Source organism: Lichenostomus cassidix, chromosome 18, assembly GCF_008360975.1.
Source record: "Lichenostomus cassidix isolate B80296 chromosome 18, HeHo_3.0, whole genome shotgun sequence".
Classification (NCBI taxonomy): domain Eukaryota; kingdom Metazoa; phylum Chordata; class Aves; order Passeriformes; family Meliphagidae; genus Lichenostomus; species Lichenostomus cassidix.
This window is the reverse complement of record NC_139498.1, coordinates 6,108,567-6,136,256: the sequence shown is the minus strand read 5'-3', so window position 1 is coordinate 6,136,256 and position 27,690 is coordinate 6,108,567. Positions and strand designations below refer to the sequence as shown.

The 27,690-nt window shown below is 48.5% G+C and overlaps 1 protein-coding gene across 1 annotated transcript; it reads left to right on the top strand.

The window, feature by feature from the left end:
* Positions 1 to 750: 750 nt before the first annotated feature.
* HID1 (HID1 domain containing) lies at positions 751 to 27,690 on the top strand. Its single transcript, XM_085077717.1, has 19 exons — positions 751 to 964; positions 8,107 to 8,256; positions 10,555 to 10,725; positions 13,463 to 13,576; positions 15,113 to 15,219; positions 15,692 to 15,808; positions 16,528 to 16,750; positions 17,132 to 17,188; positions 17,286 to 17,426; positions 17,819 to 17,909; positions 18,546 to 18,697; positions 19,920 to 19,998; positions 20,617 to 20,781; positions 21,911 to 22,138; positions 22,623 to 22,756; positions 24,049 to 24,129; positions 24,510 to 24,601; positions 24,897 to 25,055; positions 25,517 to 27,690. The coding sequence occupies exons 1-19, from the start codon at positions 899 to 901 to the stop codon at positions 25,578 to 25,580; spliced, it is 2,391 nt and encodes a 796-aa protein (XP_084933843.1). The 5' UTR covers positions 751 to 898; the 3' UTR covers positions 25,581 to 27,690.

Sequence of the window (27,690 nt, the reverse complement as noted above, 5' to 3'; positions counted from 1 at the left end):
TCCCAGCACCCAGGGTTATAAAACATCCTCTCCTTGTGTGTGGGTGGAATTTCATTAGGGTTAATGGGCCACCACATGCAATGAGCTCCTCCTAAGGTGCTCCAACAAGGTCTGTGTTAAAAGCCTGCTTGTTCCTGGCTCCTTCCGACCCAGGATTAGGGACAGGCTGGAGCTGGCTGTTATCCTGCTTGCACCTCTGGACCATCCGGGCTTGGGATCAGGCTCTGAGAGTGGCCAGTGGTGGCTTGACAGAGCTGTCACTGGGCTTGTGCCCGAGAGCAGCATGGCAAAAGAGCTTCAGGGGACAAAGGCTGCGGGCAGAGGAGTGGGAAAAGGGGCAAGAAAAGGGGCGAAGGGATGACATGGAGGCAGACGAACTGGATGCGGGGAGAAGGGAAAGGATAGAGCAGAAGAGAAGGGCTGTAAAGGAAAGCGAGGGGCAGAGAAGGCGGAGGGAGCATAGGCGGGAGGGGAGAGCGAAGAAGGAGAAACGAGAAAAGCCGTGCTCTGCCGACAGCGGAGATGAGGGAGAGTCTGTGGGGAGCACGGCTATGGGGAGCAAAGTGTGGGAGGAAAGTGAGGGAGCTGCGAGGAGGAGGGCGTGAAGGTAAGGGTGAGGCGGCGGAGGTATGGCAGGCGGAGGTGGGGAAGCAGGGGAGGCGGCGGGGCGGGATATAGGGATGGAGAGCTGGCGGAGGAGGAGCCGCAGGCGGAGGGAGGGAGGGATGCGGGCGGAGGGGAGGGAGGGCCGGGACCGGCGAGCCCCGGTTTGACAGGAGGAGGCAGGCAGGCAGCGGGAGCCACCGGCGCGGGGACGGGGATGGCGTCAGCGGCGGCCCGGAGAGCGGCGGCGTGAGGGGACAGCCCTGCCCGGCCCTGCCCGCAGCCGGGCCGCACCATGGGCAGCGCCGACTCCAAGCTCAACTTCAGGAAGGCGGTGATCCAGCTCACCACCAAGACCCAGGTGAGGGCCGCCATCTCGGGCGGGGGGCGAGGGGGGCCGCGCCATCTCGGGAGCCGCCGCCCTGAGGGGTTGCTCACACCCGGGCCTGCCGAGCCGCCCCCGGCGCTGCTGTGCGCGGTGCCCGAGCGGCTCCCTGCGAGCGGGGCCGGGGCTGGCGCTGCTGGGGCTGGGGCTGCTGGGGACCCGCGGGGCTGGGGCTGGGGCTGCTGGGGACCCGCGGGGCTGCGGTCACGGCCGGCCCTGGCCAGGCTCTCCGGCGAGGCCGTGCCCGCAGGCCGGTGGGGCTCGGGGCGGGCAGCGTCCATCACCGGTCAGTGCAGGGGCACCGGCCGCTCTCCAGACCTGGCCGGGCCCTGTCAGCGCCTCTGGTGACATCTTGTGCTTTGCTGAGCAGCGTCCTGTGCTAACCGAGCAGACGCTGCTGTCAGTAGGGATGTCCACAGCTCCTAATGAATTCAGCTTGCGGGTTTACATCACACGGTTTGCCGCTGCTCCCTTTTCTGTATCTTTTCCCCCACCCCCGCTCTTAATGGGTGGAGAACCTTGCTCTGTTTTTAGGTAATAGCCGATGGAAAGGGCTGTTGGCCAGCCGTGCTGTTTGCAGCAGAGGTTTCCATCTGTGGCCTGTGAAATAACGCTTTATTTCTACAGGCTGAGGAGGAGAAGGAGTTAAGTAAAAGTCAAGGCTGTGTGAAGGGAGGGTGGCTGCCTAGAGGTCTAACATATGTTGTGCCTGTCCTGGGAGCTTGCTTAATTTTTGTTTTAAGTGGAGTGCCCAGTAGCAGCAGTACGCTGGCAGAAAATTAGTAGCCTGTCCTTCTGTCTAAGGAGCAGAGGGATTTTGATCTATTGAGAAGTCACATCTTGGGTTCTTCTGAGCTACAATGGAGAGCAGCTGTTATGATCCACCTTTAATGGTGAGGAAATAACAGCTGCTAAGAAGACATGGGGATGATGGAAGAACGATAGTTAATGATGGGTAATGAATTCACAAGAAAAGGGTATGGATGCGAAGGGGTAAAGGATGATAGGAGAAAATCTGTGAAAACTCATTAGACAGGGACTGTGACTAGGAATTGAATTATAGATGGGTAAGGCTGTGGAAGAGCCTGGAAAAAAACCATGTTTATACTTTCTAAAGCAGTTTCACTTCTATCTGCATTGCTAAGGAATGGCTTTTGTGAATATATTCTCAAAAACCTCAAGGTATGGATATAGGTGAAGAAATAAGTGGGTGAATTAATGTTTTAAAGAATTCTTCCAAAGTCTCTTCTGCTCATCAGATAGTTCAGAGTGCCCTCAGCTTTGGGCTGCCCTTCCTTCATGGGGGAAATGTCCTTATAAAGTGAGATTGGGTGGGGGGTAAATCAAGCCTTTAGGGATCTGCCCAGTCTGCTGTTCACAAAGAAAATCATGTATGAGGCAATCCCTTGGATTGGCAGCCCAGGCGAGAGTGCTCCCCTCCCCTGGTTTATCGACCTGTGTAAGGGAACATTTGCTTGGGGCCCGGAAGAAAAAGGAAGGAGCAAAAGCTTCGTTCTTGGCTGGATTAATTTCATGTCTCTGTGGCCTAGGTGAGACTGACTGCATGTGGAAAAGGGTGGGGTGTTGGCGCTCCCATATTTACATTCTGTAGAAGGGCACTGGTGTTTGCTTGCGCACAACGCGTGACTGGGCTCTCCCGGAGCCTTCTGATCTCTTAGCAGCAGCAAAACCTCCTGGTCCGTGAGATCCTGGATCCAAATCCAGGCTGCAATAATGGACAGAGCCAAATCCTTCCAAGCTATTGGCTCGCAACACACTTCGCTTCCTCAGCAGCCTGTTTTGCAGCCTTCTCCTCTGACATTAGGGAGCTGGACAAAGAGATTTTCATCAAATCATTAGTAACATGAAACTCTGAGCTCAGAATGCACTGTGAGGTGTTCCTAAGGCTCTGATGGGAAGAACTGGTTGAGCAGAAGTCACTGTTCACTCACTGGTAAAGGCTTAGAGTTGGCACAGAAGCAAATTTTTTCTTAAAAATAATTTTTTGTAATCGCCAGTCTTTTGTTAATTAAGAAATGAGTGTTCCCATGTGAGCTTTTAAAAAAATGAAATAAATCTGTAAGGAAGATAACACTTGAATGCTTACAGCACACATGGAGCCCGGAACTTGAAAGTGGAACCAAGTCTGTACGCAAATGGAATTGACTTAATTGATTTTTTTAACTGCCATAGAGAAACTCTAAAGGTGTGAGAGTATTAAAAAAGAAAAATTACTTCAGAATTATTTCAGTGATTAAAAAGGGCAGTAGTACCAGAAGGAAGGAATTAACTTATGCCACAGATGCATATTTATAATCACATGGAGAAACAGGCTTTGGGATTTTATATGATATGTATATATTACATTACACTGCACACATTTATGCTGGTAGGGCCCATCCCTTTGATAATAAAACAGATGTGCTTCATAATAGAGAATGTGTGAGCCCTCCCAAATTGCCTATAAAAGTGCTGCCTATTTAACAGATGAAAGGAAACATGGATTGTGAAAATGACAGCTCGTCAGGGCTGGTCAGCTGCAGGGAACTGGGCTGGGAGCCTTAACTGCTGGGGAACCACCTTTTCTTTGCCCAGTCAGTTGGGGCTCCTGCCAGCAGCCAGCCAGAAGATCAGAAATTTTGATCTTGTGTACCAGCTTGTTAGATTTTAATGGGAGCTATGCCTTTGCTTTCAAAGAGACAGGAAGGATCAAAGAGGAGGGACAAACGTCAGTCCTTTCCTTTTCCCTGGTGTGGAAATGCAGGGAATACAACGGGCTGTTAGCTTGAGCCTGATAAAAGCACATCTTGTGTTGGAGAAAGGTTGGTCTCTGGCAGCCCATTTATGACACTGTTCAAGCTTGACTCAGCTGTCCAAGAGTCTCAGGTTGATCAAAAGCAAAGTTGTCTTAAAAGCAAAGCTGTAACTAACACTTCATATGGCTGACTTTTGTCCTGGGCTTTCTCTGCCAGACTTCTACAAATCCCATTTTCCAGTTTGCTTTGCAACACTGTCTCTGCTGTGAGAGCTGAGAACTGGTGGCAGACTTGAAGTCTCTCATTGATTCTGCACTGCTGACTGCAAAGATCCTATAGAAAAAAATATTATTGCTCTGAAGCCTATGTGAAGGTGGTGTCCTTGACAGCAGGGATGAAATCTTTCTACTAGTTATTTGTATTTAGAATAAGTCAGTCCTCAGGCTTTCCTTTTGCACGGTGGCTCACAGACAGGTGGTACAAAGGTGTGTGAATTGCCTCAAACTAATCCTTGGCCCTGCAGGGTTACCTGATCTTAAAGCTCAGTCAGGTGCTGTGTGAATGGTCATTACACACCACAGTTCTGTCACATTTGAGGCGGAAAGGAGCAACTGCTGTTACCTATCACCCGAGCTTGTGCAGTGTTGGGTGGAAACACTAGGAAGGGATGAGGGACTTGCTCTGCTGTCAAGTCCCAGGAGAAAGGAGGGCCCCACCCCCAAAGGCTTCACTTCCTTGGCTGGTGGGATACTCAGTTGTCATGTTGGCATGAAGCAAAAAGAGAACACAGAGAGCAAGACTAGTGGCTGCTTGTATCTTGGTTCTCTGCTGACAGTTTGCAGCAACTTTAGCATTAAAGGACAGTCCTCCAGTGGGGAGCGGTTGGAGTTTGGGAATGGACATTTGATCTAAGTGCAGAGAGCTCTTGACTGGGAGGAGGTGCAAACATACACACACAGGTGGAGTTTGTGAGGGACTGTGTCTGAAAGAGAAAGTAAAGGTGGTGCTGGTGTCAGGCTGAGGACATTAACGAATAGGGAATACTGTGCCTTGGGAGCTTTTCCTGTTTCTGGGACATGGTCAGCCCCTCTCTTGTTTTCCTGTTTCCTGTGAGGTATCCTGTTTGCCTGGAGATTGCCTGCTCAGGCTGTGATTCTTTGCTCAGTAACTGGCACGAGGTTTGCAAACCGTGTGTCTTCCTTTTCTAAATCCTACCGCGTGTGTGTGGTGTGCTTCAAAGAACCTGAAACACATTTACAACTAGTAGGAAACAAAGACTGGGGGTGTCCAGAAGGACTGTTTTTATTTTTGTTTGGCCAGCGTGCAGGTGGGAGGTCTTTACACCTTGCCCTGGTGAACTGAAGGCAGAAGTCTCCCGCCTTGCTCGCTCTGAGATGTCAGATCACCTTGGCTGTGCCCACTGTGTCCTCAGCAACACTCTGGGCTACAGTCACGCCTTTGTTTGGTGTGGAGCTTGGCTTGGACAGCAATCTCTCTCTGCCAGTTAGCTCTGTACCTTCAGCAGCCTCTGCTGTGAGATGTGAGTGGGTGAGGAACTTCCTTTGCTCTCCAGATGTGCCAATTGTGTTTCCAGAGTAGAGTCGAGCTACTGATCACTCAATTCTTATTCTCATTGCACTGCTGGTGCAGAGCTGGTTGTCTGCACTGTGCTGAAGGAACATGAGGTTCTTTCCTACCTGTGCTGAGGATTCCACTCCTTGTGAGCTCTCTGGCTAAAGCACTGTCAAGGCTAGCAGTGCTCTGGGATTTGTGACTGCAGCGTGTGCTGTACCAACACTTGTACCTAATCTTGACATTTCCAAATGAAGATATTCCTGGCTGGTGAACAAGGCTGTTGTAGCTGTCTGTATTTTTCTCCACTGTAAGGCTGGATACAGTCTGTTGGGTGAGCTCAGTGTGAGGAAATGGATATTTAGATCCCCAGAGATGCTGCGTGCAGAATACAATCAGCTTAAAAACAGCCAGTAATGTTCTATCGAGGAGATGAATATTACGTGGATCGAGTAGCTTCATGATGCCAGGCTGGTAATTAAAACAGGGGGGCAGTGGGGATGTGAATGACTCAGTACAGCATCCATGTCCCAGGATGGTACGCGGGATACCATCTGTTGATGAGGAGCTGATGTGCTGCAGCTATTAAAAATGTAAGGTAGCAGTGTTTTAGCGTAATCTAATTGCCAAAATGGCAGCCGAGACATGAATGCTGCTGCACGTCCTATGTTGCAGCTCAGGGAATCACCTCTGTGCTTCCCTACTCCGAGGGAGTGCAGTCAGAGCTGTGTCCCTCAACCCGTGTTGTGCTGCCATCTGTAAAACAGCGGCTGTGTTCAACCTCTGAGGAGGCCTCAGGCTAGTGGGAGGTAAAGGGATCAGTGTCTACTGGAGGGAAATGGTTTCCTGCTTCCCCTCTAGATGAGAGTGAAGGCATTATTTATGCATGATGCCCAATTAGCAGCAATTGCTGCTCGCTGTTGTCAGTGGGAGTGGCTGTGGCAGGCGGCCAGGATGTACATGTGGCAGTTCTACATGAGGTTGTGGTGTGTGGTTTGAAATGGAATTGTAGGGTGTTTCATGCATTGCATAGATCAGATTGCCAAATACTTGGCTCTTTTCGAGGAGTGCAATTAGAGATGAGATGTACAAAATAGCTTTCCTTCCATTTAAACATTTCATGCCCAGATTACAAAGAGCACAGCTCTTTCACACACTCAGGAAGCTGAAAGTCAGGCTGTGAATATTGGATTGTTCTTACACATCCCCTCTGAGGAGCTGTGATCTTGAACCATTTGGGAAAAGTTATTCTTCCGTTGGGAAGAGATTTGGTGGGATCTTGCTTTGGTGTCCAGCTGATAAAATTTGGGTTTCAGCACTATACCTGAGTTTAATAAGATGCCTGAGCACACATGGGCTTTTTTCTGGTTTTGTTTTTAAAGGCTGGAGAGTCAATTGGCCTGGTTCATTGCATGGCTGGAAGGTCCAGCACCAGCAGCACTGGAGCGTTAAGGCAGATTGCTGCAGGGCAGTAACCTGCTGTACCAGTCTTGGGCCAGCCAGCCTTTTTGGCCTTTGGTGGTAGTGACACATCACGTGCCTATGGGCTGGGGCTATTAGTTCAGGAGGTGACAGCAAGGGGGGCAATGCAGCACTTCTCTGTGTCAGAGCTGTGAATGACCTGTTCTCCCCAAGTGGCATCCGAGCTGCATTTAGACACAGCACAGAGCTGGGCAAGTTTTCTACCTGCTGCAGCAGATCTGGGAGTGGGCAGGAGTTGTTTAATTAAACACCCATTCATTCATATTTTTGCCCCTTTCCTATCTGACCTGGAAGACCCGCCCATGGAGCTAATTATGGCCTTTAGCTAGTGCTGCTGTTTGCTTTGGAGCTGGTGCTGATCGCAGGCAGGAAGCTTCTCCTTGCCCCAAGCCAAGGGCTGGGGGTGCTCAGGTGAGCAGCTCTTCTCACCTGCCAAGCATGCTCTCACCTTGACATGGCTGGGGAGACTCCTGGGAAAGCTCCCATCTTTCTGTTCTGACTGAAATAATGGATCCATCTCTTTCACACTGCTTGGCACAAGCAGGCCTGTACTTATCCCACCACTGTAGCTGGACCCTTGGGTGGGATGAGCACTCCTAGATGTGTTTGGGCAGTGCTTATCTTGGCAAGTATTAGCAGAAAATTTAATGGGAAGAGGTATTTTCCCAGGGGCTGGATGGGGGCTGGACTTCTCAGACCACAGGTTTGAAATTGATTGCTTTCTTTGGTCTCCTCCTTCCATCTCCTCTTTGAATGGCACACTTAGTGCTTTTTAAGAACAAAGCCTTGGCAGCGACCAGCTGCACTGAGTCCAGTTCCCTATAAATATTTGATTCAGAAAGATCAGTTATGTTTTATCTGTAAGTGCTTTGAGGTGGGTCTGTCAGTTGCGTGGGTCTGTTTGTGCTCTAATGTGAGATGTCTCTGATTGCTTCCTTGAGACTTTGGTTACAATAGAAGTAGTTCCAGTGCACACTGAGGGCTTCCTTGTCTTACTCTGAAGGGGGCAGAGTACACAAGGACAGCCTGGCCCATGTGCAGTGGTGAAGATCTTGGAATACTTACATCAGTTTCAGACAAACATGAAGTTTCCTGTATGTCTGAGGGAATGTTCAGTCTGAGGGAATGTCTCAGGGAGACAAATCATCCAAAGCTGTGGAAATAGAGGCTGAGTTATAAAAGCAGTACTAGTATGTTTTATTGAACCTCTTCTTGCCTCATCCCATCCCCAAGCCAGGCGTAATCACTGATGATTGGACCTTGTGGAATGGTAGTTCTCCATCTGTAACTATGCTTGTCTCTCCACAGCCTGTGGAGGCCACAGATGATGCCTTTTGGGACCAGTTTTGGGCAGACACAGCCACTTCAGTGCAGGATGTCTTTGCCCTTGTACCAGCTGCAGAGATCCGAGCTGTGAGAGAAGAATCACCTTCAAACTTGGCAACTTTGTGTTACAAGGTAAGTTTGGTGGTGTTTTGTTCCTTGGTACTGTGCTAGCAGGCAGTGTCCCCAGATAATGACACTGTGGTTTCTAAGCAATACCAGGTACCTTGTACCACACAGTGTGCTTGCTTGTCCCTGTCTCCTTCTGCAGGTAACTCTCAGCCCCTCCTCTCATGGGTTAGCACAGACCGCAGCTGGCATTTGGTCAGTTTGGAGCCTTTTTCCTCTTGTCCCCTTGCTCTGTTTCACTCTATCATCTTGTGTCTTGCCAGCTCTATAAACTGCTTCTTGCTCAGGGGACTTTGAACCAAGGCTGCATATTTGTAGTGAGGCTGATACGTCTCATTCCTTGTCTGCATGTAGTTGTACCTCACCATGTACCAGTCTAGTTTCAAGCTGAGATATCCCAGAGGGATGTGCAGACTGTCACAGCACAAGTGTCTGGATGAAGTTTGAAGAAGATCTTAAGACTTTTCTTCCTTCTACTTTGATAACAGAACATTCCTGGTGCTGCTTCTGGTGTTGCCCTGTCTTTCTGTGGAGCACAGGGACATTGAGTCGCATTTCCTACCCTGCCAGGTTTGGCAGATTGTCAAGCTGGTGAGCAGCAGCCTGAGACTTACTCTGCCTGGGAAAGTGCAGGTGTTAACAATGCTCCTGATTTGAGCCGTGCCAAGAGTAGCCTTGAATTTGTAGTTGAAAACATTTGGAATGGCATTTTTTCAGTTTTAAATAGTTGCTGCCATCCTGTTTACTTTCCTCCTCTATGATATGTGAATGAGACTTACTGAATCATAGTGAAGATACCTCTGACTGTGAATTGTGCCTCAGACAGATGCATGTAGTGGATACTTGAGGAAAAATACAAACATGATGAAATATGCAATGTTTTTTCGCCTGGTATTGGTTTCTGGCAATGAGCAGTTTGGGAGCTGAGAAGGGCTTAGGAGATCTGTAACCTGTTTGACTCTGTGTCTTTTTTCTCCCAAAACCAAGACTAAAATATTTGCTCTTCTCCCTACTGGAAACAGATGTGTTGGGAGACCTTGTGACTGCAGAATTGTTTATCCATGAGCCCTAGATCTTGGGATATCAGTGTCATAGGAGCCTGCAAGACTCCAGCAGTGCTTCTGCCAGTCTCAGGGCCCTGAACTGTGCCATGTGCAGTGTGCCACTGGACCTAGCAATGCTGTGTGTTCATGGAGAAATGTCATTCAGAGTCATGGCTGGAGACTCAGGCTGTACAGTCATAAATGTGCCTGAAGAAATTGTTCAGCTCAGTTAGAGTAGTGTGTGACAGCCCAGGACAAACAGCACTTAAATACCCATTAATGCAGTGACGCAGGCTGGCAGAGTCAGTGACCCAGGCAGTCTGCCATGAAAATAAGCAGGGGCACATGACCTCATGAATTAAAAAGCAGCAAGGTGAATCCTTGTTAAATGTTTTGGCTTTCATTTCCCCTCTGTTTCCCCTTGGGATCAGGGAGTAAGAACAAGTGGGTGCAGCCGCTGAGGGGAAGAAAGTTTCTTTTTTCTGTCTGTGGGTAAAGCCTCCTGCCTCTGCCTCCTGGCATTTGTGGTTGCTGCCTGGTGAGACCCACATCCATTCTGAAAAGCCCAGTGACTGCCACTGGATGGACTGCAGAGTCTCAGCCCAGAAACTCTTTCCAGAGCAGCAGTCCTGTTCACAGGGGCAGTGGGGAAGCCCAGGCTACCACCCTCCTCTGCAGCAGGACCTTGACAGACGCTGCTGGGAGCTGTATCCCTACTCTTAACACAGGCACCAGCTTAGCTCCCACCTCCTGAGTCAGGAGAAGTCCCTACTGTAATCACACCAGCACAGACAACTGTCAGACTCTGTGTTTCTGTGTGATCATCCTCTGCCAGCGCCTCACACGGTGCAGCACAGTGCTGCTGCCTTGGTCCTTCCTGCCTGTATCTCGGGTACTTGCTGCAGCTGATTAATCTCATCTGCCCTTTTCAGTGTGTGGTGTCATGGAGCAGTGCTGGAAGAAGCCTTCTGGTGCTCTGGCTGTCTGTCTCACGTGGTACCACACGTGTGCTGCATGGATTAGCCCTGGCTTTTGAGGTCTCTTGCACTGGAACAGCAGAAATTCAGGAAGGTCTGTTTAAAATCATTAACTCTGTTTTTGCAGTTCTAAACAGCAACAGTGCCATTAAACTGAGAGAAAATGGACTCCCAAGAACTGGTTATAACTCTGTATGAGAGTGTCACTAGCAGGACAGACCTGCCTAGCTCTTGCTAACTTGTGCCCAGACTAATGCTGCCTACCTTGGTTTTGTTTCCTTCAGGCTGTGGAGAAGCTGGTGCAGGGAGCAGAGAGCGGCTGTCATACAGAAAAGGAGAGACAAATCGTCTTGAACTGCTGTCGCCTCCTCACCCGTATCCTGCCTTACATCTTCGAGGACCCAGATTGGAGAGGTTTCTTCTGGTCAACTGTCCCTGGGGCTGGCCGAGGAGGGGTCTGTCTCTTGACACTTATTCTTCTTTTTGGAGGGTGATGGGGAGGCTGCAGTGAGGAAACACTATGTATATTTGGGGGCAACTTTATTCCAGTTATTTTTATGAGGCCAGAAATTAGTTGGCACTTTATAAATTCTTTCCCTTCCTTTGGTTCTTGCTGTTTTTCCTCACAACTTCAGCTGCTTTGTTTAGCACAGGTTGCTGTATCTTCTGAATGTTTGACTTTTGTGTATAGCTGTAGGAGAGCACGAATATGTCGGGAAAGACTTCTGCAGTACAACTGGAGGTGTGAATCTTAATGAACATGAGAGCTGTGCTGAAGGCTGTATGACCTTCTTAGACTAAAATGTCCTTGTTCCATTAATTACAGTTGATTTAAGTTTCAAGTCAAAATGCAATAGGGTGTTGTTTCCACTGATTTTACAATGTCATATTTAAAGTGAACAGTGCCAGAGAAGCTCTTGGCATCATGACTCAATGCCCTCCTTATGAGCTGAGTGATACAGTTTTAGCCAGGGGCCTGACCTGGGAAATGAAGCCCACAACTGACCAAGGGTGGTTAAAGAGTGGTTCTGTTTCTGGCTCTGACAGTGATGTGCTTAACTCTTGAGGAGTATTTCAGCCTCCCCACATTTCTCTGTCTGGAGAGCACGCACAATAGTGCTCTTTTGCATCTCTCAGAAGAACAGGCTGAAAGTGCTTTAGGATCTTCTGCAAATAGGAGGAATAGCACTGAGAACAGAGCTGAGTTATGCCAGGAGTACATATATGCTTGCTTGCTCCCTGAGCAGCTGCTTGCTCTGTGCATAGAGAGCTCTTTCTTACGAGCTTCTGATCTGCAGGTCAGTGTGGCTGTACTGAAGAGGGGTTCACCTGAGTGCTAAGTGCACTGCAGTGTCTTTGGGGACAGTTATGAAGGGTTGGCAGTGGTTGGTACAGTATAAACTGGCTCCTTGTGCTGTCTGCCTGTCAGCTCTAATCTGCTTCGCCTGAGGCCACGTAAGAAGGAAGTTCTGGGTGGTGAAAAGGGAAGTCTTTGCTAGTCCTACTCTGTGATTTGTGTGATTGGGAGGGTGGTGGTTGTCCATCCTTTCATCCCTGCAGGGGCCAGGGAGTGCTGGAGAGACTTAACAATGGAGGAACTTGTTTTGGGAAGGAACATGCAGGGTGCCTGGTGCTCTGATCCAGCCAGGCTGCTGTTACTCCTGTTTTTCCACTTTCAGCACCTAGAAGAGAGTTTCTCAGCCTCAGAGTGGTGGGGTCACCTCAAGGTGATCCAGCCCAGTCCATGTGTGCTGTGTTGGGAAACCCTCCTGCTGTGTTGAGCCTTCTGAATGTGGGTGGAGCTGCTGTGGTTCAGTGTGCTCAGTCATTTAACCGTGTGCATTTAATATGTCAGGCTGGGATAACAAATACAGCCCTGAGACGTTAGGGAAGCAGGGATCACGTCTAATCTAGGGGCATCAGCTTTGCAGTCTGGTGGCTGATTTCTGTCTGGGAACTGAATATGGTGGTATGCCCTGGACCCAGTAAATATGTCTGTGATTATCCTTCACCTACCTCCTGATGGAGTGATGGATGGCAGAGCTCCCTGGAGTCATGGATCCTCCCTCCTCTAAGGGAGTCTGTCTTGTGTTCAAATCTACTGGTTTGTTGTGTGTCACCCGTTTTGGGTGTGGTGGTACCCAGAGCCTGCAGGGACATTTTTTCTGGCAGTTGACATACTCTTAGCAAAGATCATTCTTGAAAAGAAATCCCTTTGGACCCTAATGCTTGTCATTTCACCTCTGACTTTGAACCCAAGTTGAAGCATCTTCTCTGGCTCCATCCATCATCTCTGCCTGTCCTTACATCCGGGCTCCATTTGTGGTATCCTCCCTGCTGTCACTGAGAGATTCAGAGCCACACAGAGCATTATCTCCATTGCTGCCTGCTGTGATTGAAGAGCTGTGTGGTGTTCTCAGGCTGACAGAGGCCTGGCTGAGGTAGATAAGCTCCTGCCATTCCTCCTCTCTGCCTTTCCCTCCAGCACCGGTGTGTGGTTGGAAGGCCTCCCAGGCAGGATGCTCTTTGACAGGCAGGATCTGGCAAGGTTTCCCGTGGCAACAGCTGCAGAGGAGTAGCCATGCGTGCTTGGAGAGATTGCTTTGAGCGCTGGAGATGGCACAATCCTCTCTTGCTGTCGTGCTCACTCTGCTGTGGCAGGCTGGGGCAGCCCCTTGCATGATGCACTCAGCCTTTCCAGGTTCTGTCACCTCCAGTTCTGGGCAGCCCATGCAGGACTTTGAGGGGTTTTACACCTTATTGCTGCTGATTGGCTTCTTCCTGTTGCTGTCTCTGTGCACCATCCAAATCACCCTCCGTCATGACTGTAAAACCTTCTCTCTGTCAATGCTTCCCTTTCCTTTTGTCTTCAAGAAGCCAAGCCACGTGGCAAGGTGTACCTAGTGCTACTCTTCTTTTTCCTGACATCTCCAGGCCTTTGTCTGCTCAGTTTGCTGTCATTAAAGAGCTTATTCCTGTTTAGTCATCACCACCCGGGGGGGGCAAAATTTCTTTCCTGTACTGTCTGGGATTTTTGTTCCTTTGTTCCTTTTGTTCCCTCCTGTTCCTGTGTAATGTCTTGCCTCCGTGTGTGTTTTTTGGGAGTGTATCTTCTCTTGCTATGTCATACTGGTGTTACTGTGTACTTTTGCTCACCCTGAGCTGATAATGCTCTTCTGTTTGTCACTTTAGGGAGATGAAGATGATGAAAATGCCCGGCCTCTGGCTGAGTCGTTGCTCCTCGCTGTCACAGATCTGCTCTTCTGTCCTGACTTCACTGTGCAGAGCCACCGGAGGAACACGGTGGTGAGTTGAAAATTGAATCATGAGATTTTCTGCATAGAGGCATATTAGCTGCATGGTTGGGGGAGCCCTGGGAAACCCCAGCAGCTTCCTGCAGGCAGGAAAATATGGAGTTGCTGAGCTTGAGCCCACAGTGAGTAATATTGAACATCATTTTGGATTCATTGTATGGTGTTTGTGCCTTCTAAAACAGATATTCTGAGACAGCTGGATGAGACTCAAATGGAGTGGCTGGCAACTATCCTCACACTATAGCTCACCCCTCAGGAAAAGGTGGTAGTGCTGGCAGACAATTGCTCTTTTGTTGTTGCCAGGAGAGCACAGACCTTTAGCACCTTGTTCCTTTCTCTGGCAGTTTGGTGCATTTCAGGGCAGGAAGCAGCTGTTTGCCTGCTCATGTGTGCTGTGATCTGAATGAGCAGATGATCTCTGTTGTGTCTTTCCACCTCCTCTCCCTCTCTGTATCATGACAGCAAAAGACTTTTAAATATGTTCTGATTCTTGTGGTGACTGACTGTACTTCAGAGGAGTTTCCTGAAACAGGGATCTCCTACCAGGTGTGCTAAGAACAGATTGTGGTGCATCTCCCTCCTTCTGTCTCCCCTCCAGTGACTCTTCTGTTTTTTGTAGATTCAGTCCATAAACAAAATGACAGCAAGGAGTTTTTGGGGTAGCTCTGACATGAGCTAAAAATGAGCGTGCTAAACCACTGTGTATTTGATGGCTGCAAATTTCCCTGACAAATCTGAGTACTGAACTGGTTGCTTGAGGTTTCTGAGGAGTAGAAAGAGTGTTGAAATCTGTCACCTGAGGCTGAAGGGGCAAGGCTGGATTAGAGCTACCCATGTGCTCTGAGGCTGAAGCAGATGGATTTGCTGTTTGGTGGGATAGATTGCACAAGTCAGGGTGACAATGGGTTTTCCTGGAAGAGCCTCCCTCAGCACCTGCACCTGTGATTTTTCCCTTGGCAGCAGCCAGACTGGTTTTTCAGGGCTGAGATTGTGAATGATTTATGTTCCTTGTTGTTGGCTGCTTGTGTGCTGCCTGCAGCCTCTGTAATCTTTGCTGAGCTGACTTTCCCCCTCTTGGCTTGGTCTGACTACAGCTTAAGAGCAGAGAGATGGGTGCCACCACCTCATGTTTATGGCAGAGCAGCATGTGGCCCCAGAGATACAGGTCGTGGTGGATGTTTGCTGAAGCACCACTGAGTAAAGAGGAACAACTGTGAGAGAATGGGCAAAGGAGACACAGGACTGACCCATATTCCCACTGAAGTCAGCACTAAAATTATGGCTAGAAATGTGGGCTCCCTCCATCATCCACAGTGCTTGTATCTCTGTGTTTTATCCCTTACTTGCAAAGGCTGAGCTCTTTCAGCACCTGCTTTTTCAGGCCTGGGGAGCTTCTGTACAGTCCCGCTGTCTGGATGCTTCTCTGCTGGTGTCTGCTAGAGAGAGGAGCTGAGCTGCCTTGGATACCACCAGTGCTGCCAATTCTGGCTCCTGCCTTCTGCAGTCCAACCTCTTATTTCTCCCACAGGACACAGCAGAAGATATCCACTCCATCGACAGCTGTGAGTACATCTGGGAGGCAGGCGTGGGCTTTGCTCATTCTCCACAGCCCAACTACATCCATGACTTGAATAGGTAAGAGATTCTGCAAAGGCAGAATGGAAAGAAACTGAGCTCATAAGAGGGAGGTCTGGGGGAGATGAGCTCTCTTTGCCTCCTTGAATATCCAGGATTCCCAAGGAGGTTTTCTGCTTGGTCCTTTCTGAGCTAACAGGACTGGCAACACAGAAAAATACCCAGCTGACCTTTTGAACAGCTTTTTGTAGTATGATGTGGGAGTCAGACTGTCTACTGCAGGAACTGGGTAAACATTGCTGTTCTGGAAATGCCAAGGAGCTCTATACTGGATTTCTTTCTTGTAAGGCAGCAATTGTGCTGAGCTTTGTGCCAGTGACAGCAGTGTAGCTTAGGAAATGAAATGGGCTTAGCTCTCTCTGGGAAGGACTTTCTAGATGGGACTGAGCCTTCCTTATGTGTTGTGGTGATTGTGCCTCCTGTGCCCAGTCCCTGCTCCTGAATGGCTCCAGGCCTTTACTTCTTCTTTCAGGACAGAGCTGCTGAAGCTGCTGCTGACCTGTTTCTCTGAGGCCATGTACCTGCCTCCCTCCTCTGACAGCAGCAACACCAACCCCTGGGTACAGTTTTTCTGCTCTACAGAGAACAGGTGAGGGTGAAGGGTGGGGGCCTGGGTGCCAGGGGGAGAAACACCTTCAAATCTCTTCCAGGGAGTGTGTTGGTAATGGGGAACCTCCCAACATCCCGAAGCTGTTCTTCTACTTTGTCCCTGTCTCATGTACACCCTATTAGCATTTCTGCTTAGTGAGAAGTATTCCCCAGCAGCAAAAGGAGTCTGAGCACGGTGCTCGCTGGAGTTTGCTGCAGAATTGATCCCTGCCCTGCGTGAAGTGGCAGATCCTCTTCCCTGCTGTAGACCCCGTTCCCTTGGGAAGGGGGTGTGGTGTTGGTTGGATGAATGCTGCCCTCTAGTGACATTGTACCTCTGGGACGTCAGCTCCTCAGGTGACGCTCGCTCACCATGGGGGACTACAGACCTGGCTGGGGGCTGAAGACAAGAGTTTTGTCTTTCCAGAGCCTAGAGAGCTTTGAGGTTCTTTCCCATTTTCACACTGCTTAGGATTCCTCTGGGTGTCCACGTGGCCTTTTTCACCTCCCCTCTCAGCTGCAGTGCAGGAACCCAGCTGGGAGCTGGGGTGTTGGCTCTTGTGTCTGGGCTGTTCAGTCGTGGGCACTGTCACAGATTAAAGAAGATTACTATGTTTTCTCATGGCCCCAGACTCTTGGGGAGAGACATGCCTGTCCCTCTCCAAGGCAGCACCTTTTGTTTCCTGCTTCTACCTTCTGAGAGTGTTTTCTCCTCCTCAGACATGCACTCCCACTCTTCACCTCACTCCTGAATGTCGTCTGTGCCTACGACCCTGTGGGTTATGGGATTCCTTACAATCACCTGCTTTTCTCCGACTACCGCGAGCCGCTGGTGGAGGAGGCGGCCCAGGTGCTGATTGTCACCTTGGACTATGACAGCTCCACCAGTTCCAGTCCCACTGTGGATGGCACAACCACTGGCACAGCCATGGATGATGTGGATGTGAGTGACACTGGGATCTGTATTTACTGCTCTCCTGAGCTCACTGGGGTCCTCTCACACCAGCTTGTCTTAATGTTGAGCTGTAGGGCCCAGCATAGGTCCTCTGCTTGCAGTCTGCTCTCTCTGGTCCAGTCCTGCTTCAGTCCTGTACTCACAAAACACCTATACATGACCAAAACACTAGATTTTGGTCACTGACTTGAATAAGGAGAATGGAAATGAAAAGCCTCTGACTGTAGTATTCCATGCTCTGTCTCCTTGTATTTAAAGCTGGATTATTCAGAGCAAAAAGCTGAAGTGAGAGACATTGGTGGTTACATCTTGAATTCCTGAACACAGCTTGTTTCCAGTAAGCATTTTCCTCATTTTCTTTGAATGCAGCCTCCTGGACCAGACAATCTGTTTGTGAATTACCTCTCAAGGATACACCGGGAGGAGGTAACGTGCTCCAGTCCCACACTTGTTCCCTGTCTGATTCCATGCTGATTGCATTAGCCTTGGGCCCACCACAGTCTCTTTCCTGGTCTGTTGGCAGGATTTCCAGTTTATCCTGAAAGGAGTGGCTCGCTTGTTATCAAACCCGCTGGTCCAGACCTACCTGCCAAACTCTGCCAAGAAGATACAATTCCATCAGGAACTCCTTGTCCTCTTCTGGAAACTCTGTGACTTCAACAAGGTGTGGATCTACTTCCTGCTCAGCTTCACCCCAGCTTGGCTGTTGTGGCTCTGGCTGGACTGAGCCCTGGTGAAGGGCTGTGGTGGGTAGCTGGCAGTGGCTCTGGGGTGCTGTAGTCAGTATCACTGCTCCCTGATTTAGGAGCTGGGGATCTGGGTGTGGGAACAGCCTGGGAGAGGGGCTGCAGCTCCTGAAGGTCCGTGCTGGAAGCAAGTGCTGCAGCAGGTATTATAATAACTCTACAAATAACACTGGAATTGATGAGGTAGTTCGTACACCAGCCTTTCTAATGTTCTTGAAAGATTGATTAGCTTGAGACTGCCTGTCCTGAGTCCTGTGGATGGTGCAGGGTATATGCTTATGGTTGTCTGAAATCCTTCCCTTTCTTCCAGAAATTCCTCTTCTTTGTGCTGAAGAGCAGTGACGTTCTGGACATTCTTGTCCCAATCTTGTATTTTCTCAATGATGCCAGAGCAGACCAGTGTAAGTTGGTTATTTTCAATATTTGAGATGGTTTGTGCTTGACAGTTGAGCTAGAATGTTTTTAAGATGCTTCCTCCCTAGCACTTAGATGTGACAGCATCTGGAGTGCACGTTCCGGACCTTCTGCAGACATGGAGTGGAGTGGTCCAGTAAATTAGGTGCTATAACAGGCTAGAAGTCATGAACTATTCCACAACACAAGGAAGGGAGACCCTTCTTTAGGATGTTAACACATTTTGTGTCGTTATGTTGAAAATCATGCCTTTGATCCAGTGAAGAGGGAAAAATGAGCAATCTGCTCTTGCCTTGAGAGTAAATCAGGCATAACTCCATCACTGCATAGTGAAGTAGTCAGTTCTTTCCTACTATGATGATGGGTTTACATTAAGAACATAATGAAGAAAAACATCCAAAACTTTACACTGATAAGACTTAACACAGATGTGTTTGGGAAGGACACTGAAGGACAGTGGAGGCAGCTCTGTGTGTGATGTCCCTTATCAGGATGGTTTGGTCTATGCAGTTTTATCTCAATCCCATAGTGTTTCTCCTCTCTCCTCACTGTCCCTCTGTTTTCAGGATTCCACTGGCCTCACTGTGATGTGTTTTTCTGTTGTTTTTTTTCTCTCCCTCCAGCACGAGTGGGCTTGATGCACATTGGGGTCTTTATCCTCCTGCTTCTCAGTGGGGAGCGTAACTTCGGGGTGCGACTGAACAAGCCGTATTCTGTACGAGTGCCTATGGACATCCCTGTCTTCACAGGGACACATGCAGATCTGCTCATCATAGTGAGTACAGCTTTAGCACTTCTCAGACCTTCCTAGCTCCACAAAAAATTGTTCTCCTTCAATATACTTGCCCTCCCCTAGACTGGAAGCGCACTGAATAGCTAGGGAAGTGTGTGGGATGCACACTGTTAACCTGAGGTGATGTGTCAGGCAGGGTGCATATGCATGAGATGCAATTCCATCTGCTGGAGATGATCCCAAAGAACAGGACTCCTGATGGTGCTGGGTTGGTGTCCAGAGAACTCTGGAGCTGGCATGAGTGGGGTGGGTGCATGGCCTCTATCAGACTTGATTGTAGGTGGGGAAGGCCGGAGATCTGGCTCTGTCCCATGTAACCAGGGTTGTGTGGAGCATATGTGTCAATGGGGACAATAGGGATACCAAACTCAGCCCTACATCCTCGAGTTTCTGCAAAGTTTCAGTCACCTTTCAGTCTGCCCACAACACTGCCCGTGAGCAGCTGTGTGCTTTGCAATACCAGCCTCAGGTGCTTCCCTTCTGTCATGTTCTTATTTGCCAGAGGGGAATCTCTCAGCAGCTTCTGATAAATCTCCAAAAGGAGATTCCTAGTAGAGGGAGTAGGAAGAAATCTGCCCACCTTAACTGCTCTTGACACTATTTGTTTTGCTCTTGCATTCCATTAATCTCAGATCATCTATGTTTTAATTATGCTCAGTACTTCTCTACAGACATGCCAGCTAGAGGTGGGAAGGCCAAGACTGGGAATGTCTGAACTAGTTACAAGGCAGTTGACTCTCTCCATGTGTTAGGCTATAGTTAAAAATAGGACAAACATTCGAGTTAAAAGTTCGCATTAAAATCAAATGTAAAATGATTAATTCTGTGGCATTTCAAGCAGCTATCGTAAGGGTTCAGAATCAAAATCCATTGGAGGTGAAGATGTCTCTTACTTCCTGGTGGTTTAGTTTTGTCCCAGGCTGCCTGAACATTGTGGAACAGCTCACAGTCAGTTTCTGTTTGCGGTGTTGTAGGGCCCTAATCACCTTCCCGAAGGATTCCTTGTAAATGAAAGCTTGTACTCCTGGAGCGCGAGCCTGCAGTGAGAGCAGCCTTCCCCACCTGTGTAATTGTGGAGTGTGCAGGGCCCTGCCTAGGAAGGAATGGTGTCAGGAAGCGATTAGTGTGGGGGTGGCACTGGTTTTGGTTGAGAGGGTGCTTTCAGTAAGGTGCTGCCTTGCTCAAGAGCTCCTTCCTTCCACAGGTCTTTCACAAGATCATCACCAGTGGGCACCAGCGGCTGCAGCCCCTCTTTGACTGCCTGCTCACCATCATTGTGAACGGTGAGTGAGTGCTGTGTGGAGTGAAACCACAGCCCACAGTGCTCTGACTCCCCTCTCCCTGTGCCCCTACCACTCATCAGTGTCTGCTGCTGGAAGTTAATCCCTTCCAGTCTGTGCTGGAGGGGCCAGTGCAGGTCAGACCTGCCTGCATGATCAGATGGGGCAGAGAAGGGGACAGCGGAGTCCTGGAGCTCCCCTGGGGTGGCAGTAGGGCATTTGCCAGCAGGCCTGGTGAGGGTGGTTGGCAGTGCTGTCCCTCTCTAGTAGGGAATGCCAGCTCCTCACGGTGGCAGTACTTCCCTTGGACTTGGTGAGTGGCCTGGTGCCTCCAGTTGTGAAGCTTTTGAGGAGGCACAGCAGAGGTGCTGTTAATAGTGTAAAACTAAACAAGATCCTCTAAAAGCAGCAATGCCTCCTTTTACTAGGCAATATCTCTGTTTCACTTCTTTTGTATTTGGAAATGTTTCTGTGGAACCCTGTTTGGCTCAGCTGTTCCATTAGGCTTTCTCAGAAGTGCGAGAGTGGGAAAGTCATAAAAGCAACGTTTTTAGTGGTATATTTTTGAGAATAAATACACCTTGGTTCTTTCTCTAGTTTTCTTTTGTTTGCCTTCCACAGTGTCTCCGTACCTGAAGTCTCTCTCCATGGTGGCTGCTAACAAATTACTGCATCTCTTGGAGGCTTTTTCTACCACCTGGTTCCTGTTCTCTGCTGTCCAGAATCACCATCTCGTTTTCTTCTTGCTGGAAGTTTTCAACAACATCATTCAGTACCAGTTTGATGGTAAGAGACTGACTGCTGTATTTAGTGGGTTTGCACTAGTTCAGTCCAAGGGAACATGAGATGGAAGTTCAGAGAAAGTTAATGGAGATGAGAGGAGGTGAGAAGTGTACAAATCAGCTAATTTTCTTTGGACTGAGCAGTTGGGTTAGTAGATAATCAGCATTGGGTCCTGGTGTAGGCAAATTTGGTTAGAGCAAAATGAGGTGGCAGCTAATTATCAGCATAACCTTAACCCTCCTGCAGAAGGTGAGATGCATAGAGAGGAAAAGAAACATGAAGTGAGTGTGCAGCATGTAAGTTGTGACTGGCTGGATGCAGCTGTGAAACTGCTCATGTTGCTCAGCAGTGTAGGTGATGGGACAAAACAACTTTCAAGTGCCTCTCAGTTCTGGTTTGGCAGGTCACTGGGGGCTGGAGACCTAACTGCCCCATCGAAACAAAGTTCTGACATTTACTACTTTCCAGGAAATGCCTTATGCTTTCCCTCTTAGAAGCATGACAGTCTTTTACTTCAAAGAAATAATAAACTGAAGTCCTGGGTGACCCTAAAGCTGGTCAAAATTTAGTGTTTTGCTTTAAACCTGCAAATCAAGAATGGCTGTTCTGCTTCCCTGATGGAAGTCTTGCATGTGGCAGTTGCCAAATCCAAAACCAGCCTTTGTGAGTATAGTTTGTTATATTCGAGGATGGCTTTGTTCTGTGCCATGTTACAGGCACTAAGAATTCTGGCCTTTTGGCTTTGCTATTTCAGGCTTGTTTCTCCTCAGATAGAATGCCCTGATTTGTTTTGTGAGTTCTTTTGAAGATGGAATTATGCGTAACCTTGGCTAGTAACCTTTTCTTCCAAAATAGATACTAATATATGGTTTAAAATGTCCTTTTTCTTCTCAGCTCTTTGAGTATCCCTCTCCAAGCCATTTCTTGCCAGCTTTCCAGCCTAGGAGGGATTTCACTGAATTTTCTGTGCTGCTTTGTAACGGATAAGAGGATATTGAGCTCTCCTCTTTCATCCCTGTGCCATTGCCTTTGTGGGTGGGAGCAGTCATGCTTTGTGTAGCCAGCGAGCTGTGCTGGGTTGGCAGAGCCCTTTGAGCCTTACTTCTCTGCTTGTTTCCCCTGTGATTCCCAGGGAACTCCAATTTGGTCTACGCTGTTATCCGCAAGCGGAATGTGTTTCACCAGCTGGCCAACCTGCCCACGGATGCCCAGGCCATCCAGAAGGGGCTGCAGCGCAAGAAGAAATCCCCTGAGCCCATTTCTCGCACCAACTCCCAGGATGGGGTTTCCATGGAAGGGTCACGGCCTGCTGCCCCTGCTGAACCAGGCACACTGAAGACCAGTCTGGTGGCCACTCCAGGTGAGCTTTAGTTTACCTTTGGGACAGGAGAGAGGTTTGTTTTCGCTGTTAGATATGGTGTGGACTCACCCTTTTACTGGGTGTGGAGAGATTAAGAGTTTATGTTTGTGAATAACTTAACTGCCTTTCAGTCTGAGTTTCAGATCAGTTGGCCCAAGCTGATCACAAACAAACTGCCTAAAGTTTCTGTCTTCTCAGACGTAGTGTCCACATGGCCATTTGTCCTAATCTTGACCTTTTGCCTCAGGTTAACTCTATCCATGTGAACCTGTGTTCCTCTTGCACCAGGGAGCAGTTTCCTAGAGAAAAACTCCTTTGGAGTTGTGAAATCAATGCTAAATTGTGCTTTTTCTGTTGAAAGGAGAGCTTTTCCAATACCAGCAGAGACACAGGGTATCTGTGCATAGCAGGGCAGAGAAGAACCTTCTGCTTTTAAACATATTTAATTCACTTGTGTTTCCGAATTTTCCTCTTTTGAACACAGGGATTGACAAGCTCACGGAGAAGTCCCAGGTGTCAGAGGATGGCACCATGCGTTCGCTGGAGCCTGAGTCTTCCCAGCTGTCACCAGAGGGAAACCCACCCACAGCCCTGAGTGATGGGGAGCCCTGGAGTGGGGTAAGGCCAGACACTGGTCTGCAGGGAAGGTCTAGGTGAGAAGTGAACAAAACTGAGGAGTTAGAAGAAGAGGTCTGTTGGCCCATTGAAGAAAGGCATTGTACTAAAGGCAGTGTGCACACGTGCAGGGCGCTGGGACACAGCGTGGTTCACAACGTGGCCTGTTGCATCATCTTGGGTGTTTCATGTTTGTGCTGTGACACGAGCTGGGACACGAGTGAGCTTTCTCCAACGTGAAGACTATGACAGAGCAGCAAATGCAGAATTGCAAAGGGATGTATTCCTGATCCCAGGGTTTTCAACTGAGGTTCTTACTGCTGCTTTTTTTTTCTTCTCCCTTGGGAAGGAGAGCTTTACCAGAATATTGTAGCTAGCTGGTGCTGTGAACAATGTGTTCCTATGAAGGCTGGGCTGAGGTGCTGCCCTCAGAGCGGCTTTGAATAAATTAGAACATACAGAATTTCCAAATAGCCCAGGACCAATTTTACTTACCCTTCCTGGCCTTTCCTAGTACCAGGTGAAGGCCCATGACCAGTGAGATGTCTTAAGCACACAATTAATTATGTTGTCATTAAATAAGATCTTGGCTGAGAACTTGCAGAAAAAAGGTTGGAAGGAAGTGCTGTTCCCATTTGTTTCCTAGAAAAGTCAGCTCTAGACTGTAGCACTGAATGGTCAGGGTGCTTTGCTGAAGGAAAAAGCCTCTCTGTTTTCACTTCATGCAGAGATTGATAGTGATTTTAGAATGTTATTTCCTTCCTTCCCATCATGAATATGGAAAGCCAGGTTGAGTGTGTCATTCCTCAACAGGCAAGAGTTGTTAGGTAGGAGTTACTGAGAGCCTATCCTTGGAAAAATGCTCTTTAAGATATTACAGGATGGTCACCAAAAATCCAAGAGATACTCAGTAGACAGAGGCTGGAAAAACTGTGGGCTTTAGCTAGTTAATCTCTGTGCCAAAAGAAAGAAGCATGCCTGAACAGTCTCTTGTCAGTCCTGTTTTAACTCTGCCACAGTGAATTGTTCCAGCAGAGTGTCAACAGTGGTTACTGGACCTGTGACCTTTCACAGGGTCTTCCAACTTTATTAAATACTGCCACTCACAGGGTCAGAGCATATATATTTGGTGAATGAAGGTCTGGTGGGTTTGACAGGTTCTAGGGACAGTCTTTCCCAGCAGTGGTCTGGAAAAGCTGGGGAGAATCTTAGCAGAAAATGGATTGTCTTTCTTACTTTTAAGTGTGATTTGCATTTGTTTGTTTTTATTTGTTAAAAATCATATTTATTGATAGGATGCAGCACATTCCCGGCGGGATCGAAGGCGTCTCTCTAGCGCATCCTCCAGTGGGCAGTGGACTCCAACTCCTGACTGGGTAAGGGTGTCTGGAAATAAATAATGAGGTAGAGTTGTGGCAGAAATGCCTGACACATCCCCCTTTCCCTTGCCATCAGAGACTCCCCCACAACAGCATTTCCTCACAGAGACTTGTGATGAAAGCTCTAGACCTTTAATTTACTGACATCTGCAAAGAAATATTTTGTTTTATCTGTTTCAAACAAATGCCCCACTGGTCTCACTGGGTGCCTCATAATTCCAGTACTCCAGAATTTATTGTATTGCTCCTGTGCACTCAGTTCACCCATCAGCTTTGTGAGTTTTATAAACGTCATTTGTTGCAGAGATTGCAGAGACAGCTGCAAAAAAACCAGCTAATGCAGTGCACTGATTTCCCTGCTGTTTTCCTACCTACAGGTGATGTCTTGGAAGTCAAAGCTTCCCCTGCAGACAATCATGCGGCTCTTACAGGTGCTGGTCCCTCAGGTGGAGAAGATCTGCATTGACAAGTAAGGAGATTTTTGGAGAGGAAAGTCTGTGCAGTGTGTAAGGAAGTTGGCATAGTTTGAATTTGGAGAGCCTTGTAAAGTATAATTGAAAGCATCCTGGGCTCAGCAGAGGTGTTACTTCCCTTGCCAAATGTCTTGTTTGATTCCTTCTCCACTGTTTACAGAGGAGAGGGGGTGTGTTCTCCTTGGCCACAGCTCCCTGTCTGTGTTTGTTTAGACAGATCCTTTGTGCTGCAGCACTTTTGGAGGTGTCTGTGGGACATGCTGAGGATGTTCCTGGTCTGTCTCTTGGCAGGGGTCTCACGGATGAGTCAGAGATCCTCAAGTTCCTGCAGCATGGCACCTTGGTGGGGCTGCTGCCGGTGCCTCACCCCATCCTCATCCGCAAGTACCAGGCAAACTCGGGCACTGCCATGTGGTTCCGCACCTACATGTGGGGAGTTATTTATTTGAGGTAAACCAGCTGGGTGCAGCCTGACTTGGTTTTTTCCAAACTTTTGGGAGGCCTATAGAGAGAGAATTGCATGCACTCAGCCAGCCCTGGGTTATCTCATATTTACAGGATAGAAAGATGTTGTTCCCTTGGAAGAGACTGGGGTTAATCAGCTGTTCCAGAACTTTGGGTTACATGAGGGAAGTAGTTCTGGGAGTACTACTTTTTGGGAACTGGCAGCAGCAGGGAGTAGAAAAGCTGCCTAGAGGGTCTGGTGCAGAGATTTCATGCAAAGCTCTGGCTTTGTGGGATGTTGTAGGTACTGTCATCCCTTGAAGGTACATTGTGTCTCAACCGGTGATTTCCTTTCATGCAAAGCTGAAGGCACACTGTGCAGCCAGCTCTTGTAATCTTGGCTGTGAGATTTGAATTCCATGTACCTGGCCACAGGGAGTTAAGTGGCTCTTGTCTTTCTCTGTCAGGAATGTGGATCCCCCGATCTGGTATGACACAGATGTGAAGCTGTTTGAAATTCAACGGGTCTAAAGAGAGCACTTACCTCTACTGAGAGAAATACACTGGATCTAAGGACTGCGGTGTGCTGCTTCATCACAGCTATTCCTGCATTTCATGTCCAGCTGAGAGACCAAAAGGACAATCACTTCATTTACCTCCCTGTCATTTAAAGCTTTAATTGGGACCTGCTTGGACATCCCTCCCCCCAGCTCACTTCTCTTCCCTCACCCTTCACCATGAACCTTGAGTTAAAGATATCTAAGGGATTGTCCATTGTTGTGGTTGCACTAGAAATCAGACTGTTCTTAGCTCCTCTGTTACTCTTTTGCTTCTGGATGTGGTTTGGAAACCAATCTGACCCTGTCCTTGCCCTGGTCAGAGTCAGCATTTAATTGAAAAAGACTAGCTGTAAATTGGGTGCAAGGGAGAAGCTGCTATTCCTGCAGGAGACAGGGTTTGGAAACTGCAGTTACTTCCACGTAGCTCCATAAAGTTTCCAGGGCATCCCTTCTGGCTGCAGGTGTCTCCCTGGTGTCTCAGTTGCATATAGGGAAGTCTTTCCCACCCAAATGAAAGGAGAAGATATTGAATGAAAACTTTGTGTCTCAGTACTGAATCTCTCTAGTCCTTTCCTGGAAAGCTGCTTGAGAAGTTTTGTTGGTGTGCCTCAGAAGTTTTTCCTTGGCCTGCAGGCCCAGCAGCCTGTCCTTCATGGTGGGCTGTTGCAAAGGAGCCTGTCTCACTTTGGAAAGCCCTGCTTAATCCATGTGAGCACACAGGGAGGAAAAGACTGGCTTAGTGAGAGCAAGGAGGAGAGACCTGACTGTTAAACTCTTTTAAGTCTTCTCCCACTGGCTGAAAGGACACAGTCACCTGGGTTTGAAAGGAACCATATCCTTCCATCTTTGCCTGGCAGGCTGATGCAATGCAGGGAGCAGAAAGGTCTTTTGCACACTACTGTTAAGGCAAGGGTTTGAGGGAGGCACTCAGGGAAGTTGTAGGAGGAATTTGGAAGTTGTAGGAGGAAAAGCATCTCCATGTCAGTAGGGAGTGGAGAGTGCTGAGGCAAAGTTTAATTCTTCAGGGCATTCTGCTGTTGATGAAGTTATTGGATCTTGAATATAATAGGTCCCAAGCATGTAAAATATGGGAAGCCAGAATGAGAATTGGTGGGAGATCCACAGTTGCTGGCTTGGTTCAGCATCGTGGGGTTACACATTGTAAGTAGAGACACCCTGGGGTTTGAGTCAAATTTTATGTTCTACTGGGAGAGGCTGTTGTCTTAGACCCACGAGGTCTTTAGACTGAAATGTGAGGGATCCTATTGTGTACTGAGACCTTTCCCTCTCCATCAAAGCATATCCTTGGTGCTCTTTTATTCAGGCTCTTGGGAGGATCACTGGCCATGAGCTGTTTGCCACAGGTTAGACCCAGTGGCATCACTGCATGGAAACAAGTCTGTCACGTCAAGGTACAGGGACAGTGTAACTCACACTCTGTGACTTGTAACCCTGGCCTGACCTTTGCAGTTGCAGTAATAACAACTTGACCATCCTCTCCCAGAGAGCTGTCCCAGTGTGCTGCTGGCTCCTGCTGGCCTATAGTCAGGTGGTTTCCTTTTCTGGGCACTGAAAAGGGGTGGAGTCCCAGGCCAGTAGAAAGTGAAATAAAACCAGAATGGTTTTCTGAAGGGTAAGAAATATGTGAAATAGAGAGAGGTTATTCCCCCACCTGCCTCCCATCTCCAACCCACTTTGCCACCCAGCACTACTCCCATCCTGACCCCACCTCTGTTCAGGTGTAAACAGGGTGAGGGCTCTGTTTCACTTGGAGAATCTCTCATGTATAAGAATGTGATTTGGTGGGGCCAGACTCTGATTGTATGGCACTTGCACCTCACAGCTGGAACGGGGCCTCCCGTGTCCCATGTGCTTTGCCTCTTCCCTCCCATGGATCTGCTGGTTCTCACAATCTCTTCCGTCCTCTCTTTTCTGCTTTGTTTCTTTGTGAGTTCCTCTGGAAGCCTTTTTGTTTGTTTCTTGGTGTTTGGAGTCTGATCCTTGTTCTGTGGAAATCAACTTGCACTGTAAACTCTTTGCTTACTTATGGAGAGAAAGATAAAGATTAACTGAAACATGCA